The sequence below is a fragment of the Cheilinus undulatus genome, linkage group 2, assembly GCF_018320785.1.
Source record: "Cheilinus undulatus linkage group 2, ASM1832078v1, whole genome shotgun sequence".
Classification (NCBI taxonomy): Eukaryota; Metazoa; Chordata; class Actinopteri; order Labriformes; family Labridae; genus Cheilinus; species Cheilinus undulatus.
In genome coordinates, this window is record NC_054866.1 from 19186679 (window position 1) to 19206754 (window position 20076).

A 20076-nucleotide genomic window follows, 5' to 3' on the forward strand; every position below is an offset into this window, starting at 1 on the left:
TAGAAAAGCCTGAAAAAGTGTATTTTGCATAATATGTGACCTTTAATCATAGTTGTATTATTTAGCTCTGATTTGACAGCGATTTGAAATAGCTATGGTGCATCTGTTCCTGTTCTGTGTTAGCCTACTTATTCCATGGTTTGATTATGAAAGAGCATCCTCAATCCTAGCCAAAGTTACACATGTGGGAAAAACTTGTTTCATCTGTTGTTTAAGTTGTCATCAGAGGCATTCAGTCTCAAGATTGTGCCTTTTGGTGTTCTTTTTTAACCTTGCACCAGTTTATTGCCATAAAAACTTTTTTCACCAGTTCTCATCATCTGTACAGCTGTGATATAAACCAACAGTGCTTTAAAAAACAGTGAAGATTCTGCTTATAAAAGTTAAAATTCTGCCCTCTTCTCTTTTGTCTTCTTTTTTTGGCCTAATGTCACGCTGCTTTATTCCATTTTTACAAAAGTGACCTTCAAATTTCCTCGCACAGCACTAAATCCCCAGGTTGCAGGTGTGTAATTAGACGTGTCAGCAAATGATGAAGCACATCTGACCTCCTGTGTTTTCCTGCCTGTTCTACCCTTCATCCCCCTCACAGACAGAAATACAGCTGGTATGGACAATAAGGCATTGGAACCGGACTCTGTGAGTGTCCCCATGGAGGAGGCCATCATCTGCAATGGAAGCAGCCAGCCTCAGCAGGATGCATCCCTGTTGTCTCACCTAAAGAAGGTTGAAAACCAGATCACTGAAGCTCAACGTTTCTCTCACCTGCCTAAACGCACGGCCGTGGATCTGGAGTTCATGGACCTTTCCTACACCATCCAGGAGGGACCATGCTGGAGGAGGAGAGGTAACATGCAGTGAGCCATTTTGGAGACATTTGAGTCAAAATTAGCTTCCTTCTATCTAAAGAAGCCGTATGGGTTAAAGACAATCCAAAATTAGTTTGTTATGGGATTTTTTTTATCACTGTGGATCAGACAGCTCAGCTTGTATGAAGCACACAACAGTTTAGGAGAGTTCTGGTAAAGTTAGCCTTGAATAAGAAGTAGTATCGTAAAGCATTGCTGTGCAGCTTCTGTCTGTCTTATTCAGCCACAACAAGCTGAATAAAGCTCCTCTGTTAGGCCCTGAAGTGTTTCTGTCCTCTTCAGGTGGCTTCTAGAGAATCCTATTACTGCTATATTTCTCCTTGGTTTTCAGTTTATCACTGCTTTTGACAGACTGACTGAAGCCGGTAGCAGTGAGTGTATGCACTGATGCTCACACTTAATGTAGCAAACCCTGATCTGTATTGATCTCTGCGGGTAAGATCATTTCCCAACAGAGAGACAGGAGAGAGAAGGAAGAGAATGGGTGATAGTTGTTAAAAAATATCCTTCCGTCAGTGTCCATAAAAGCTACACAGATGACTGTGAACACTATGTAGAGGAGACATAGGCTGGACCGGCTCAGGAGAAGGAACGGGTAAAGTATGAAGTCTGCTAACTGACTGTCAGAGGCAGGGATAGTCCCCCACTGTGTAGTACATGTGTGAACAAGAAAGTCAAGATAAGATATTTTCCTAAAAAGTAAATCCCTTAAGTCATCATAAATCCCATATAAGATCCCACATGCCTGATGAACCAGTGATACAACACTGACAGTGTTTCCTGATCAGGTGTATTCTGCAAAGTAGCTATTGTGAACATGTTTCATGAAAAAAAAAAATATTGTTTTTAAACCCAGTCCTGCAAACTGTTGGTCAGATTTGTTAGTTCATGGGGTTAAGTAACAGATGTACCCACAGATTTATCTGGGCCACTAAAAATCTCAGAGATGGGCCGCCCCCATTTTTGCCAATTTTAACACATTTTTGCTGCTTAAAAATCACAATTACTAACTTTTCCACCCAATGTTGCCAATTTTAACCTTTCTCTGTCACTTTTTAAACCCCTTTTCACCACTTTTTAACCGTTTTTGCCACCATTAATCTGTTTTCGCCACTATTTCTGCCAGTTTTGCCAATTCAAACCACATTTTACTATTTGTTACAACCCTTTCTGTCACTGTAATCCAATTTGTGCCACTTCTATTTCACTGGCTTTACTGCCTTTCTTGCCTTTTTTTAAGCCATTTTACCACTTTTTAAACCCTTTCTTCCATTTTCCTGACTTTTTGCCACTACTAATCTGTTTTTCACTTCTTAGCTATTGTTGTCCCTGTTAACCCTTTTTTTGCAACTATTAACCCCATTTTATGCCCATTTTTGACAACTGTAACCCCATTTCACAATTTTTTACACACCTTTTTGCCTCTGTTATTCAATTTTTGCCACTTTTGACCCCTTTCTACCAAATTTGACCTATTTTCATTGTCACAGAGTAACATTGAAATGTACCACGATTTTGCTGACCTCCATGGGCCCCCCATTTGGCTGGGCCCTGGAAAGCTCTCCCCTTTATCCCCCCTTAATGGGTGACCTTGCCAGTCTCCAACTTAAGATTGTCAATATGAATCATCAGTAACTTACTTCCATGAAGTGGGTGCAAACCGTTCCTTTTGAGGGGTCACTTTAAGGGGATAAATTGCTACAGGATGTTTTTTTAGATTTCTACTGGACAGCACCCTACAAACTCCATCCAAAGAGTAACACAGACACTCAGAGAAAAGCTAGAAACAACTTGTGTTTAGTCCAGTTTACTTGGTGTAATTTTTTTGAAGTTTTCTATAAAATAAATGTGTAATGTTTGAGACCCCAGTAGTCAGACACTCTTTCTACTCTGATTTATTCTGAATGTGATTTAGATGATATGATGTTGCTTGTCTCTGTGGCTATGAGCCCTTGAGTGTGATGTTAAGTGTACTGTCTGCACGTGAGTGATTTTATTGTCTGAGATTTCCGGTAAGTGTTGCATTCTCTGAGACAGAGGAGAGGAGAGGAGAGGAGAGGAGGTGAAGTGTGGTTGGGTGAAAATATGTGCAGAGAAACTTTTTTTTTCCTGAAGCTACAAAGGAACTTCAAAACACCAGCAGTAAAAGAGTAACAAATGCATACTTCTCCTTTTTATTGATTTACAGCTCGGTCTGAGTCCAAGGCTGAGGTGTACTTGCATCTGCGTACAGCTTCAGCTTCATATGTCCTCAAACATTAAAGATACATGCAGTAATGCACATGGACAGTAGGTGGTGTGTAGAGCATGGAAGATGTGTGACTTATGTATGCTCATCTGGTTGTGTTTGTAAAAGTAAGATAAGAAAGCAAAAATATCATTGGTCTTTTTAGTCAGTTTCTAGGTCTTCTGACTCTTTCATGTAACTACTCAAAACACTTTTTGCACTGCAGGTCATGCTCCACCACATTCATACATTAATGTAAAGTGCCCGTCAGGAGTAACTAATTCATTCATGCATATTTACACACCACTGACACAGCAGTATAGGAGCATGTTTGTTGTGATATTCTAATATTTTAAGTCATTGTATTTTTTTATTTTCATGAGCAGTTATTCGTAATCATCAACATGAAAACAAAAAAACTTGAAATAGTTCATTTTGTAATGATGAATCTAGAATAAATGGAAGTTTTAATGCTTGAATTAAATCACAGAAAAAATGAACTTTTTGATGATATCCTAATTTTTTAGATGCACCTGTACCTTGTTTGGGTTTGGTGGGATGGCTCTTTCATTGGAAAGATAAGAGAGCCAGTCTTCCATACATCTGTCCCTAAACTGGATCTCAATCAGCCTCAGTTAGATGATTACTGCTGAAGCAATTTTCACTGGCCATGTGGCATACACAGTGTTTTGAGGAGTTAAGTCAGGGCAGGGAATGAGATTTTGTTATTTGTCCACTGGAGAAGAACCCTAGAAGGGACTTTACATTGTTTTGTCTTATGGAAGGGTATCCTAGAAGGCTATCAAAATGTTTAATCCTCTGGAAATTCACCCTGGAGAGCACTTTATCATGTTTTATGTAACATAGGGGGCGTCCAAAAGGGAACTTTGGCAGTGCTTTTTCAAACATTAGGGCACCTGGGGGTGATGGCCCCTCTTGTCCTCTCCTCTGAGTCCACCAGTGTCCCAAGGGGATGAGACATGGTAAAAGGTTTCTGCATTAAGATAAGTTCAGTCCCAAAAGACCTCCTGAATCATTGTGCCCCTGTGCAAGATACTGAACCCCTAGTTTCTCTAAAAGGTATAGCTGTTATGTTAATGATTATTTTCTTAGTATCCTTGCTTCCAGTTATGAATATGTTTGTAGCATAACTACCCTCAGTGGTGAGAATGACAGAACGCCTCTTAATTCACAGGAAATGTTCCTTTCCTGTATTTTTTAGAAAAAGGTAATCTTTAAACTGTCATTAAATCAACAACAAAACTGTTTTTTTCTTCAGACAGGCAACAGTCAGTGTAAGGAAGTGTGATAGGAAAATATGAGCATTTATTTTGAATTCATTTCGCTCTTTGTGTGAAACACAAACAGTACCATGGAAGGTAAAATAACAGACATGTCTGAACACTCAGAGTAGTATAAACATAGCCTCAGTGAAATGCCATGTCTTGGAAATGGGACAGGAGTATGCAACAGACTTTGTTTTTCATATAAATCACACCATAACCTGCAGAAAAACATTTCTGACTCACAGCTATAAAAATGAAGCAATTATGCCTGTCATATCTGAGCCAGGGAGACTGCAGGGAATTCATAGCTTAGGGATGCATTCATCGTTAAAAATCGTTAAAAACACTTGAACAACAAAATGACTCAGAAATGTTTAAAAAAAAATAGTAATTAAAGTTGAACTTTATCAACAGCATGTGATAAATAAGAGTCAGTGTAAACATGTGTAGTAGTCTCCATATCTGCTATAGTTTGTTATTGCAGCTGCCATTCATTGGAATTTTGCTTTTACGTAGAGAAAAAAAACATGTTTCACATATTTGCTCTAATGCACAAATCCCTGTAATATTCCACATTTAAAGTCCCTGTAAAGCAAAATCCAAACTTTGTGTCTTAACCCTAAAATGTGGACTAGAATTAGATATAAACCAGGTCATTGATAAAATCTGCTAAAACAATGTAACATCAAATTATTGTTCAAACAAACCAAACAAGTCATTATAGTATGTTATCATGTAGTGCCATTTCTTTTGCTGCAGTGTCTTAAACACTGAAATTATAATTCACTTAAAATGAAAGAATTTCTTCACTCTGTCCATGGTGCTGAAATCTGTGTTAAATCAGACACAGTGGACTTTCCTGTTTACTTTGTGAGTCACTCACCATGTCAGGCACTGCTATGCTACAGCTGGATTACAAAATGTTTGTCTGAACTATTTAAAAAGCAGCGTGTTAACTTTTTTGACCCTGGTTGCATTACCCTGTTGTTTCCTCTCTCTCTCCAGCCTTCTATTTTTCATACTGCTTGTGCTGTTCAGGGTCCCCTTTGACTGGAGCCAGCCCCAGCTGTCACTGGGTGAGAGGCAGTATACACCCTGGACTGGTGGCCAGTCAGTCACAGTGCTTGTTTTCTGTCTATGATGCTAAAATTGCAGATATGGCCAACTTCCAAAATTGACTCTGCTTACTCTAGTTTACAAGTACATTTTATTGCTCCCTCAAGATTCCTCTCTTGTGGTCTTAATTGGGGGGGGGGGTGTCCAGAAAGATACAGAGAGGTAAAAGTCTTTTGAATGCAGGAATCTGCACATATGCAGATAAAACAGCAGAAATGTTACAGGAAGCAAAAATCAAAGATCGTCTAAACAAAGATTAACCTTTTTTGACATGGATGGTTAAATAAGCTATTCTTTTGGTCAACTTTTTGGTTTTCCATATTCATGGAAATTGCAGGGGTTTCCTGGAAACCTGTGTTCATTGTCCAACTTTAGCACATATACAGTGCAGTACTTAACAAATTTATTAGACGACCTGTCATATTGGTCTCAGAGACCATCCAGCATCATGAAGTGCTTTAATAAGGACTCTTTCATTTTCAGTGAGCGCTCCACGTTTTACCATTTTGAACAGGAATGAGGAATTTCAAACTGAATTCACCTTTTTATACCCAAATTTGAGCCGGCTCACTGGGCTTCACTGAGAAGTCAGAAATTAATTAAGCATAACATTCAACCACTAAAACTCATTTTTTTTGTTCAGGAATGCAAGTAAATAACTATAATTTGACATATTAATCAAGAAATAATAATGTGCCTTACTATTTTTTCAGGGTTTTTTTGTAAATCAGTAAATTTGAAAATTCATGGATAACAATAAAAATGATATTTTAGCATTAAAAATATCATTTGGGTTAAAGAGCTTCTACATATTGGTGTATTAACCATTGCAGAAACATAAAAAAATGATTTTGATAATTACCAATGCTGTTAATTTAGGGCAGCTGTGGCATAAACCTTACTTTGGGTGGTGGCCTAATAAATTTGATAAGCACTATATATGGCTATCATGTTATTGTCATATGACAGAATTTCATTATTTCAATCCATTGATTGAAATGAGGCTTACCACTGGGAAATAAGGGATTGAAAATTTTGAGTTCAACCATCTGAATACTGTAGATGATATGGCTGGTAAATCCTCAAAAATGTTCATCATGCTACATCCACTAACAATAAAATCAGCTATGCTGTTAAAGGGAGAATGTGCCGAATTCATCACAATTAAATCACTGGTCAGCTCTTTAAGTAAGCTGATTCACTTCCATTCTGCCCTTTTCAATGCAGATTTTAACACAAGATCAACATTTTTAACTAACCAGACTTATTCCAGAGTTAGGAACACTTTCCATGGACTCTCCTAATAAATGCAGAGCAGCTAAACCCAGACTGTGCATGCTACTCCCACCTCTGAGTTTTTCCCCCTCAAGCCGACAGTTGCAGGTACCACATTTTGGTTTGATTTTTCACCATGCCAATGTGTCAAGCTTAAGAATTGACTTGCCTTTGGCTTAAGTGCTCTTTGTGCCTACTTGTTGGTCTGTTTCTAGGCTCTGAACTCTGACAAACAGTCACAGTGAGTGGTTCAGGCAAGAGCAGCAGAGAGGGACAGTGATGTCTCCTCCTCCCTGAAATTTTTCCTCACGTTTCCTGTTGACCTGCGGACATTTTTTCTTCCGTTTACCTCAGTAAATTAACCTACATAGCATTCTGTCTGAACATTTTTGCAGTGATATTGCAGTGCAATAATCCCAAACAGTTTTAATGATAATCAAAATATGAACAGGGTCATTTTATCATGGTTATCATTAAAACCTCATCTCTACTACTGACTGGTGCCAGCTCCACCTGTAGGTCAGTTTTAAAACCTTAATGATATGTGACTTGTACGAGCTTTCAAGAGTAACAACAATATACAGTACATTTTGTTGTTACAGTACATGCTTCTACTCTTAGGTTTTAACATTGTGCTGAAATATGAAGCAGGTGAGTGTTCACTGCTAATGCTGTTAGACTGATACTGTTCAGCTTGGTATGCTCACAGGCTGCAGCAGTTGCTCTCTATCTGATCTCATTCTGTAGCTCAACTTTTGTGATTTTCTAGAAATGAACAGTGCATTTTCCTAGATTTTCTGTTAGAGGCACATAATGAACCAGAAAGAGACCACATGTGATGAAACAAAACTAAGTTTATACCCACAATCCTGAAGTTGACATTATGAATTATGATGTGACATGGCATAACATGACACAAATCAAGGCCAGTGATAACAATGCTGCTAATGAATGCACGACCTAACCACTAGGCCATCTGCACCTGTCCCTGGTCAGATTTTGCTTGGCATGCTAACTGTCCACACTTCATCTGTTGAAAATGCAATAATTTTCCCTCTGAATTTTAGGCTTCCCTTGTGAAGAAAAAACATCTAGCACTTTTATTTTGTGGACAAAGAAGTGTGGCCCTTCCTAATGATCAGCCTTTTACAGCTTTGAGCTGAATAGTTTTGCTCTCTTTGTTGAAACTAGTCAGAGTGATTATTTCCATGTTTACAAGCTCTGCTGAGTAAGAAAAGTGAAAGTAAATCAAGAAAAAATAAATATTTGAAAAAATTGAAGGAGATCAGTCCAGGACTGAACCACTGGACTGAGATCCTAGATCCAGGATTTACCTGGCTGTTGTACTGCGGCACTAATTGCAATCAGTATTAAAGGACAATCTTCAGTTGAGCAAGCTCGCAGTTAAACAGTTCATTCATTTAAGCATTCATGCATCCATTTGGTAAAAAAAAGACAACAAAAAAACATACAAATATGCTGTTACCTCACGCTTTAGCAGTCAAAGACCTTTTGCCCTTCCTGGGTCATACACCTGATCTAGACATTTCTTCATAAATGAGCCGTAGCCATACAGGGACTCTCGCAGTCAATAAAAACACTACATCTTAATGTATATGAGAAGCTCATGGATTTGCTCATTGTATCACAAAAGGACACATTTTGTACTAACATAACCTCCCATAATTTTCATGTATTTACTCATTTAGTTGTGTAAATACTACTTAAAGTTTGCGCTTATTCGTACTCCTTGGACTGATACTTTGTGTAACATGAACACCCTCTACTGGAGCCCTTGTTGACTTGAGCAGTGCAGCCTGTGTGTTGTCATTGGACTGCATGATGCAGTCCCAGTGGTGAGGTAATATGTCATAACATAAACTCTACAAAAATAGTTTGACATAAGCTCTTTTTTATTAAAGCTCTTTGTCATATATTTGTGAGAATGTCAAGAACCAACATTAAACATTTCTGTTATGATACTGGTTTCCTTTTGAGTCATTCAGGCTCACTATGTTGTTTTGCTTTGCTTTGCTGTGATGTAATTTGTTAACCGACAGCTATCTAAATTGTTTTATTATTTTTGGAGTTAATGTATTCATTTTAGAGTGACTATGATCTAATATGCTTCTGTTTATCAGAATGAATGTTATGCTGGTGCCAAAAGTGAAAATGTATGTCTAGTTCATCACACAACAAAAGAAAGAGAGAGAGAGAGAGAGAGAGAGATGGTGGGGGGGTGGGGGGTCTCAACACATATGATAAGATCTTGTTAGATGAAGAAAAACTGTTAATACTTTCTGTGTAAAACTTGACAAAACTATTCAGAAGGCGTCTGTTCCATCATTGGATTCTGTGTTGTTCCCAGGTTTCAAAGCTTTACTGAAGTGTCTGTCTGGAAGGTTCTGCAGTCGGGAGCTGATAGGGATCATGGGACCTTCCGGGGCTGGTAAATCCACGCTAATGAACATCCTGGCTGGATACAGGTGAGAGTGGATTCCCCTCTTTTTTTTAGCTAAATTATAAGAGTTGATGGCCATGAAGATAATAAATAAATGTAAGTACTTAACATTAAAATTATACATTAAAGAAAGGAACTTCAATTGTCAAACTAAATCATCTCCTCAGAGTGTAACAGCTGAGCACAGCATCACCAACATTGGATTCTTCTCTGTCGAACAGCTAAAAAGGAGAAACAGAGGATCCAGGGACTGTTATCTGACAGCCGTCCCCTAAACTGCAGAGTTTTCCCAAAATGCTTTTGGGTATTGGACCTTTTTGCACCAGTTGTCAGTTACTGACACAGTTCTTCATTTTCAACTAAAAAGTCTATTTCTTTAAAGATCTTTATGTATTGCTGTCAGAAAATTTACAATAACAATTTGAGACTGTCATTTTGGTAATTCAGACTCTATAGTATGCCCCTAAAAAGGAACAGGCAAGGTTAAAACTGCCAGAACTCCCTTTTAAGGCTTGACATGACAGCCCAGTGTGTTTGTGTTTGTGCATCACCTGGTTAATCTTTTCTTTCCTCGATACTTTGTCTGACCCTGTGACTCATCTGTGACCTTCTGCTGCCTGCAGGGAAACAGGGATGAAGGGTCAGGTCCTGGTAAACGGGAAACCCAGGGACCTGAGGACATTCAGGAAAATGTCCTGCTACATCATGCAGGAAGACATGCTGCTGCCTCACCTCACTGCGCGAGAGGCCATGATGGTGAGATGATACACTGATCATTGGTTGTGTTAAAGAGTTTTGTTTTGCCACCCATTTAGTCTCTGTAAAGTGTTAAACTGTTTTCTACATGACTCATTTCTTTCCTCTCTGATGCAGGTTTCAGCAAACTTAAAGCTAGATGAAAGTATCGATGTGAAGAAAGAACTGGTAAGCTAAGCATAGAAGTTCTGCTTTCTTTACATAATAAAGGTCAAAACAATGATGTTACCCCTTAAGTGCCTAATTCCTACTCTTTATGATAAAGTTAAGAGTTTTGAGTTTGTGGACCCATCTAGTAGTAAGATGCCCTGATTTTAGTTGGCATGGAGGTATAGTGACGTGCTAGGGCTACATGACCCCTCAAACAAGGATTTTCAAAGGTACACTCCAAATAGAGTGTTATGTTAAATCTCCCTGGACATTATGTCTTACCTGCAAGATTTGAAATTTACAACAATGTTACAATTTAACGTTGTTTCAATACATCATGACAAACAAGCATTTAGAAAGAATAGCTCATAGTGTCCAGTATTGTTGTTGCATCTGTTTGCATGCTGGCAACCAGGCCTGCCCACAGAATTGGCTAAGGTCCTGAGAAAGTCAGAGAATGGGACCTCCCCAGGTGTGATTTATTGATATAAATGCATGGTGTTGGATGTGTAGAATTGTTGCTAGCAACCTGGATAATAGTTAATTCATTTTGGTATGAAAAGCATGTGCTATTACTGGGTTCTGATGTGCTACTTTTACCCCGTTTCAACACTTCCCCCAATCCATTTTTGCTACTCCTTTTTGGCATTTGTAACCCATTTTGCCCTTTTTTGCCATTTTTAACCCATTTGTGCCACTTGATATCCATTTTTCCAATTTTTCGGCCACTTTTTTTGGTATTCAAAGCCTATTTCTGCTGCTTTTTGCAGCCGCTTTTGATGTTTTTTTTACCCTGTTTTCCCTTTTTAACCCATTAATGTCACTTTGCACCAATTTATTGCCACTTTTGACCCTTTTGGATATTCTTCATCCCTTTTGCCGATTTGATCCATTTTATTTTTTACAGTATATTGCTACTCTTTTGCTACGTTATGCCAATTTTGCAACTTTTTTTAGCATTTATATCCCATTTTTGCTGCTTTTTCTACCATTTTGGTAGCTTTTCAATTATTTTTGCCAGTTAACCCATCATTGCCATTTTTGCTGCCTTTTTTGTGCCTCTTTTCCCAATCATGTAATTATTTCCCATTAAAGTTGCCTCAGTTTTTTCCTGTTTTATTTTCTGGCATTCTTACATTTGTGCACATCATGGCCTAGCTGTGAAGTCTCACATTTCAAACTTTCTAAATGGTTTAGTGCAGCGTTCACATCAACATTGTTAACATTACCAATAAAAGGTTATTTGCCTCTCAGAAAATGGTTTTACATTTTGGAAATGGCTACCTTTGCACTTCTACGATTTCTACTATTGATATCACAGCTTAACTTTACAGCGGCCTGTGATTTTGCTGACCTCCATGGCCCCCAATTTGGCTGGGCCCCAGAAAGCTCTCCCTTGATATGTGAAGGCTCTACCTCCCGTACTACTTTTAGACAATCAACTTCATTCATCATTCTTTAAGAGTAATATTTTATTTATAAATGAACAGTTAAGGAATCCTCATCACTCTAACTCTGTTTGTTTAGGTGAATGAAATTCTGACTGCTTTAGGACTCTTGGACTGTGCTCACACTCGTACCAGCTCTCTGTCAGGGGGTCAGTGTAAGCGTCTGGCCATCGCCCTTGAACTGGTCAACAATCCTCCAGTTATGTTTTTCGATGAGCCAACCAGGTGAGACAAACTGATATTGATGGACTTACTAATGTTAAATCAGATGTCTTTTAAAATGAAGATACTGTGTTTTACTTTATGACATGTCTGATTTGGGACATTAGCATCATTTGAAATTTTAGGGTTTATTCCTGGCTAAGTTTGTTGAAACAACACGGGAGGATGTTTCATCTTTGATGTATTTATGTTATAGCCTGAGCTTCAAAGGGGCTGGACTTATAATGCCCCAGGAGAATTTTATTTATAGTTGGTATGTAATTGTTTGACATTTACTGCTTTGCATTTGTTAAATTTATCTCCTAATCATTTCTCACTCATTATGTCCCCACTGTTTGTTTTGCTTTGTTTTTTCTGTCTCTCTGTCCTCAGTGGTTTGGACAGCGCATCGTGTTACCAGGTGGTCTCACTCATGCAGTCTCTGGCTCTGGGGGGACGGACCATCATCTGCACCATCCACCAACCCAGTGCAAAACTGTTCGAGATGTTTGACAAGGTGCGCGTCTGAAATATTGCTGTTTTGTTGCTGCTTTGAAGGTTATTCACCTGAATTTATTTTATTCCTCTACAGCTTTACATCCTCAGTCAGGGTCAGTGCATCTACAAAGGCACCGTTCCGTACCTCATCCCCTACCTGAAGACCCTGGGCCTTTATTGTCCTACCTACCACAACCCTGCGGACTTCAGTATGTTCTCTTTACTTGACTCCTTATATGAGCTTCGCACATCTATTGTATTCATCAGTGACTGGTGTTTCTTAGTTTGAGCTATTTGTCAGCCACTAACGCAAACTGATGATATTAGCGCGTTGATAAAATATGCTCCACTGTGTGTGTGTTCCATTTGTGTTTTCAGTCTAATTTTTGGTGAGTCACCAACTCCACTTGTGTTGCAAACAAATGCCACTACCCCTGCACACCTCCTCCACTCATCTCCTCACAGAGATTCAGTGGAGTTTCAAGTCTCCTCCTTGCCTGCCCTTGACTATTGATGTCTATATTTTCTTTTTTTTTTAATTTTCAAATGAGCCTATCCATGTACATGTATTTTCCAAAATTAAACTTGTTTTTTTTTCAGGTCAGGGCTCTGACTGGGCCACTATAGTACATTCACAGAGTTGTCCCTAAGTCACTCCTGAGTTGTCATGGCTGTCTGCTCAGGGTCATTGTCATGTTGTAAGGTGAACCTTCATCCCAGTCTGAGGTCCTTCGGAACAGATTTTCACTGAAGATATCTCTGTACTTTACTCCATTCAGCTTTCCTTCAACCCTGACCAGTCTCCCAGTCCCTTCTGCTGAAAAACACCCCCACAGCATGATGCTGCCAGCATCATGCTTTGCTGTCGGGTTATTGTCAGTAGGCCAGACAGTTCAATATTGGCTTCATCACACCAGAAAATCTTCTTGTTAAGTGTCTGTGAGTCCCTTAGGTGCTTTTGCAAACTTCAAGCTGGCTTTCATGTGTTTTACACTGAGGAGAGCCTCCTGTCCAGCCACTCTGCCATAAATCCCAGATCAGTGAAGGGCTGCAGTGATGTTTGCCCTTCTGGAACATTTTCCCATCTCCACACAGGATCTCTGGAGCTCAGTTTGAGTGACCTTCGGATTATTTGTCACCTCTCTGATCAGCTCTTGGAAGAGTCCTGGTTGTGGCAAACTTCTCCCATTAGAGAATTATAGAGGCCACTGTGCTCTTGGTAACCTTCAGTGCAGCAGATGTTTTTCTGTAGCCTTCCCTAGATCTGTGCCTTGCAACAATCCTGTCTCTGGCAGTTCCTTTGACCTCATGGCTTGGTTTTTGCTCTGATGTGCATTGTCAGCTGTCAGGCCTTCTATCAGTGTATGCCTTGCAATTTATGTCCAATCAGTTTAATTTTCCACAGGTGGTTTCCACTCAAGGAGTAGAAACATCTAAGCGATGATCCAGAGAAATAGGAGGAACCTGAGCTAAATTTCAAGTGTTTTTGCAAAGGATTCAATACTTATGTCAATGCGATATATCAGTTTGTTTGTTTTTTTTTCATACATTTGCAAAACTTTCCTAATTTCTTTTGTCACTTTGTCAGTATGGGGTACTGAATGAAGATTATTGAGAGAAACAGTGAATCATAACATGACTGTAGCGTCAGGCTGCAACATAACTGAACTAAAAAAAAGTGAGTAGTTGAGAAAAAAAGTTTCTAAATGCACTGTTTATGGAGGGGACAATATCCTTTTTGTTTTAGCCGTATGGTCACTTTTGAAGTCGGTAACTGAATTATAAACTATGCAGTATATGGAAAAGGAAGTGTTGCTGTGTTGGAATTATTGCTAACAGCTAGCTATACACATAAATGTACATAAATTACAGAGAAGCACCACTCTTCTTAGAGACGTGCATTAAAGTGAGACAATAGCTGATGCGTTGAGAGTTTGTAGCTTCTGCCTAACTCAGTGAGTAATCAAAAAAGTTAGATATTTTAGTTATGCTATTAAGTAACCAATGAAATGAAGAATTTAAAATACCCCTAATTTGACATTTCCTGTGTGTTGTCCTGCTTCTGTCTGTGCTTCAGTTATTGAAGTAGCATCAGGGGAATATGGAGACTTGAACCCGGTACTGTTTGAGGCTGTCCAAGGAGGAATGTGTGCATTGGAGGAGAAGAAGAGCCACAGTGATACTAACGGCCCATCAGTCTGTACAACAAAGTACCCCATGGTAAGCTTCAGATAGTTGATTTACTTTGAGATTAAATATTAAATTCCTCATGTGCTTGGCAAATTGCCAAAAAAATCAATGAAAAAGATGCAAGTTAAAACATAATAAAACAAGAAGAGCTGTCATAAGATTACACTTTTTAATCGTGATTAATCTCATGATAACTGTAGTTAATTACAATTAATTGCACCCTTTCTATCCCATTCTAAAATCCCTCTATTTTACATTTTAATCTTTTTTTTTTTTGTTTATTTTAGATACTTCTACTGTGGTGAACTAAGAATAACTGACTTCCAGTTTTGATACAGACCTGCTTTAATGTAGATGTAGATAGATATTAACATGAACTTATCCACAGAAAAGGAACCTTTTATGTACTAAAAAAAGGAAGTGTTTGATAATACATGGTTCAGGTGACTTCTGACTTGTCTACTGAGCTGTCTGTAGTTTTTAAAACTGGAATGAGACATTGAAGATTAGTGGTGGACTTACTTACATCACCATGGCAGCAGGGAGACATTACAGTGGCTTAACCAAAGTTAGTTGAAGGCAAAAATGAAGCATGTGATAAATCACATAAAAAACAGTATATACATTCATTGTGGATCATAGTTTATTGCAGTTCATGTGATTAATCTTTACAGCCCTAGAAATAAGATAAAACTCATACCCCAAAATCTGATAAAATAAGTTAAAACTTGGTCAGAAGTTAAACCAGTAATAAATCTGTAAAATACGATAAACACTGTTAAAACTCAGACCCAGTGAAAGCAGATTTATGAAATTTTTTTTTCAAGTGAGATTTTAAAGAGGACAGTGAACTTGCCAGTCTGAGTTTCTTGAGCAGATTGTTCCAGCCCTCTGTGTCGATGTGGACCCCTACGCCGTAGCCTGACGCGCACCTCCAAAAAATTCTAACTACCCGTCGTGGTGACACAGACCACAAGGGCTGTGATTGGTCCGCTCAAAACGTCATTTCCAGCAGTTGCATTTTTTTGGTCTTTCTTCCTGTTAGTAGCACACATATCGCAATGCTAAATCATTGGTTACGTTTGCAGAGATTACAAAGTAAAAGCATAGAAAGAACATCTTTTCAGAAAATATCTTGCTCAGTCTTTAACCTTAATTGGATTACTCGAATAGAAAAAGAAAGTCAACTGGAACTCCTGAAAAGGTCAAATACTGTAACACATCATTGGACTTCACTGAGTCATTTTGTACATGCACTCCAATGTTAATTTTGGCTTCTGTAAATTCAGTCTTAGTCTGTAGATCAACCGTTTAATTTTTGTCATGTTTTTAAACCTTTATAGGTTTGTCAAGTTTTAGTCAACAAAAAATGTGATTAATTGTGACTAAAAATATTAACTGTTGACAGCCATATTATGTAAATATGTAGTGAATGTATCTGATTTTTTTCCAGGATGCTGGACACGTAGAGAGCCATACTTTTGCAACAAGCACACTCACACAGTTCTGCATCCTCTTCAAGAGAACCTTTATCACTATATGTCGAGACCAGGTGAGTGAAATTTGCTCAAAAGTCACACAGAAATAATGTAGCTGTGCCTTAAATCTAAATACATGGGGGAAAAGGATCAATCCTACTAAATAAAGGCTGTGAAAACAGACTGATTTCAATCAAGAACAGAAAATAATCTAGGTTTAAGTTCATCTTTGTTTGTTTTCAGGTTTTGACCCACCTCAGACTGATCTCCCACATCGCCATTGGTGTGTTGATAGGTTTGCTCTACCTGAACATTGGCAATGATGCCAGCAAAGTCTTTAACAACACCGGCTTCCTCTTCTTCTCCATGCTTTTCCTCATGTTTGGAGCACTCATGCCAACTGTGCTAACCTGTGAGTCCTAATAAGTGGAGGGAGCTGACTCATATTAACACTTCTTCTGTCGTATGATGTACAGATGTTGCTTTTGACGTTTTTCTGCTCCATGTGTAGTTCCTCTGGAGATGTCTGTGTTCCTGCGAGAGCATCTGAACTACTGGTACAGCCTGAAAGCTTACTACCTGGCCAAGACCATGGCTGACATCCCGTTCCAGGTGAGCTGGCAGTAGTAAAGTTTGAGGGCAGGGTTTGCTCTCAGAGGACAGGAGTGCAGGACACAAGTACAAATTCAATGGACAACACTGCCCTCTGGTGTTAGCTGAAAGTACCACCTGAATGCACAATGCTGCCAACTGTCATTTCTTGGTAGTTCATATTTTTATTATCCTAGATTTTAAAAAACAAAGCTCATTCAGCAGAATTATATGCAAATGGAGTAGAAATGCTGATAAAACATGTTTCAGTGGCAGTGTCTTGGACTGGTCCTTATCCTTTTAAATGAAGGCAGATATTGGCCCCAACAAAACCTCTACAGGGATCTGCTTAGTTAAAGTCTGACCACTTAAAGTTCTTATATATACCACAGACAGGCTCAGGTTGATGTTCTACATTTCTGGCAACATTACAGAAAGAGTCCCTACAAAGAAGGATGTTTTTGAATGAGATTGAGATGCTTTTTTAAAAATAAAATAATTATTACATCACTGTCTCCAAAGAGACCAGACCTCATCCACAAATCTATAGTTTTGCATTTAAGGACAAAGGAGTTTCTGGTCTCCCATTGCCTAGAATTTTTTGTTTCTCTTTTGTTTGCTTGCTTATTGTGTGTATAGAAATACTTTTTTGGATCACACTTACTATCTAAAACTCCAAAGAAGCACAACAGTACTAACAAAAAAAATGGTTTGAAGATTGTTTATGTGAAAACAGATTTCTACATCATGCTGTGGGGATGCTTCTCGGCAGCTGGCTCCAAAAGGCTTTTAAAAGTGAAGAGTAAAATGAATGCGGCAAAAAATATCGGAAAAATTCTAGTATCAGTTTATTCAATCTGCAAGAGAACTAGCTTGGCAGAAGATTTTTTTTCACCACATGACAATGACCCAAAGCATACTGAGAAAGCTACACAGAAAGGGTTAGACCCAGACCCCAGTCAAACAGAGAATTTATGGCTTGACTTTAAAAGGACAGTTCACACCTGATCCAAGAGCAACCTGACCTTGAGTGAAATCCCAGATTTGCAAGCCTGACTGAGACCTATCCACACAGACTAAGTGATGTTCTTGCAGCCAAAGGTGCATCAACTAAATACTGACTTGAGGGGGTGAATATCTATGCAGTCACTTATTTTACCTTATATATTTTTTATTTAATTGACATTACTTTGTAGAAATCTGTTTACACTTTGACATCAAAGAGATTTTTTTTTTCTAAAAGCCAAATTTTATTGACCATGATTGATAAAATCAGTTAAAGGGAAAAACATCCAAGAGGGTGAATATTTTCTATAAGCGCTGTATAAAAAGAACAAGTTCATTAAAGTTCTTGTGAATTTGTTGGTACATTTGATGTAAAAGTATAATTCATAAATGAAGCATTCCTTCACCAAACAGCAGCAGTTAATGGCGCTGTGATTTCAGGTGATCTGCCCCATCATGTACTGCAGCATTGTGTACTGGATGACAGAGCAGCCTCCTGAAGTCAGCCGATACCTTCTCTTTATCGCTCTCTCTATCTGCACTGCTCTGGTGGCCCAGTCCTTAGGCCTGCTGGTTGGAGCTGCCTCGTCCTCGCTACAGGTACTGCAGCAGTTAATTAAATCAAGGATTTATTTACTTGTGTTTTATACATGACATACAACCCCTGTGTTTCCTTACACAGGTAGCTACATTTGTTGGACCCGTGACAGCCATACCAGTGCTGCTGTTCTCTGGGTTCTTTGTGAACTTTGATACTATCCCAAAGTATCTGCAGTGGAGCTCCTATGTGTCCTATGTCAGGTAAGTTAGTAGCACTCTAACGATTCTGCTCACATCATTCTTACAGTTAATAAAGCCAGATAGAGGTGGGGGTGCTAAGCCATAGACTCGACAGACATTTTTGTTTTTAATTAGGTTTTCCAAACTGGCTATATTTCTTGAAAATGTGGCAATAATGAAAACTGAATGGTTTCTTATCTGAAATTTTGATTATTGGGACATAACAAAACCAGGGCCTTGTGGCAACCGTCCTTCCAGCCGGGATGGTACCCTAGGCCATGCTAACTCGCCACATCCACCCGTAACTCCACCCTAAAGGTGTGAAATTAGTTATTTTTTCAACAGATTATTTTCCCATGCACCTGGAAATATGCAAGGACATCCAGAGCATGACTGGGGTTATGTTCATCCTCCCTCTCATTTGATGGCGCCCTCAGGCAGCCACATCTGCGCCTTACTTCAGCCTCAATTTTTGGCTCAAACATGCCTAAAAGATCCTCACTGTTCTATATTTATCAGAATTCTACTTAATATGCAAACTTTCAGCAGGTAATGTCAGGATGAAATTTGCTTTAAACAACTTTTTAACCTATTTTACATGTAGTGTTCTGAGATTACAAGATTTAGCATGTTAATTCTAAAATGTGTGTATTTAGGACTGAACATTTTAGCCCAAAGGAGATTTACTTGACTATTAGCAATAATGAATCATAGCTTGCATTTCTTCGACAGGTATGGCTTTGAAGGCGTGATTCTGTCCATCTACGGAATGAATCGCTCAGAGCTGGAGTGTCCAGGGAAGGTTTGCAAGTTCCAACAGCCTGAGGAGGTTCTGCAACTTCTGGATGTGGAGGATGCAAAGCTCTACATGGATTTCATCGTCCTGGGGATCTTCTTTGTCATTTTTCGGCTGGCCACCTACCTTGTCCTCCGCTACAAGATCAAGTCTGAGAGATAGGTTTTGCTTAGCACATTTTCCAAATCTCAAGGGAGTCCCTGATGTCATTCCAGTCCCGGTCTATTTTCTGTACACAGAAAACAACCTCTCTCTTGTGTGGGTTTCATTTCCATTTGCTGCTAAAAGGACAGAGCATTCATTAGGATCTGGTCTACTGCTGTGGAGGGCAGAGACTGACGATGCAGAGCAGTGACGAGTCGTCTCATGAACCAACATGAACCTGTTTTTACCTCAGACATCAGGACTTCAATCCTGCACATAAAGCCAGATTGGCAGCAAAGAGGACAAAGACACTGAGCCACATTTAGCAGCTTTTACTGCACGTTTTATATTCTTGCAAGACGGATGTGATGCAGTAGCACTTATTAGAGTGGATGTGCATGTTTATTTTACACCATGCACTACTATTGTGTCTGAGTGAGGACTTTGGTGCACAGAACTGCCCCTTGAGAGGAGAAAGAGTGTTTACATTGATGTGTTAGGGTTTGTGTTCACATAGCGTTGTTTTTTGGGGAAGTAACAGCAGGTTGCTGAGGTTGAAGTCCGAGAAAATAAATGCTGCATATAATTTTTCTTTCTAAAAATATTATACTTTGTATAATAAATTAAAATATTGAAGTTGGCTTTTATTATCCAGCCTGCCTGTAATTTCAGCATAATCAGAAGACAGTGAGTGCAGTTGTACTGAATAATAGCATGGCTGGGATTGGTGATGCCAAAATCATTCTGATATTCATAATAGAAAGCCTTTTAAATAACTGCATATATGTGCAAACCATAAGAAACC

General features: G+C 38.9%; 1 protein-coding gene across 1 annotated transcript; it reads left to right on the plus strand.

Moving 5' to 3' along the window:
- The first annotated feature begins 609 nt into the window (after positions 1-609).
- Positions 610-19289, plus strand: LOC121524951 (ATP-binding cassette sub-family G member 4-like). Its single transcript, XM_041810579.1, has 14 exons — positions 610-847; positions 9142-9259; positions 9858-9990; positions 10108-10158; positions 11668-11813; positions 12183-12306; positions 12382-12496; positions 14365-14507; positions 15931-16029; positions 16199-16367; positions 16467-16567; positions 17993-18151; positions 18234-18352; positions 19064-19289. The coding sequence occupies exons 1-14, from the start codon at positions 610-612 to the stop codon at positions 19287-19289; spliced, it is 1941 nt and encodes a 646-aa protein (XP_041666513.1).
- The last annotated feature ends 787 nt before the right edge of the window (positions 19290-20076 follow it).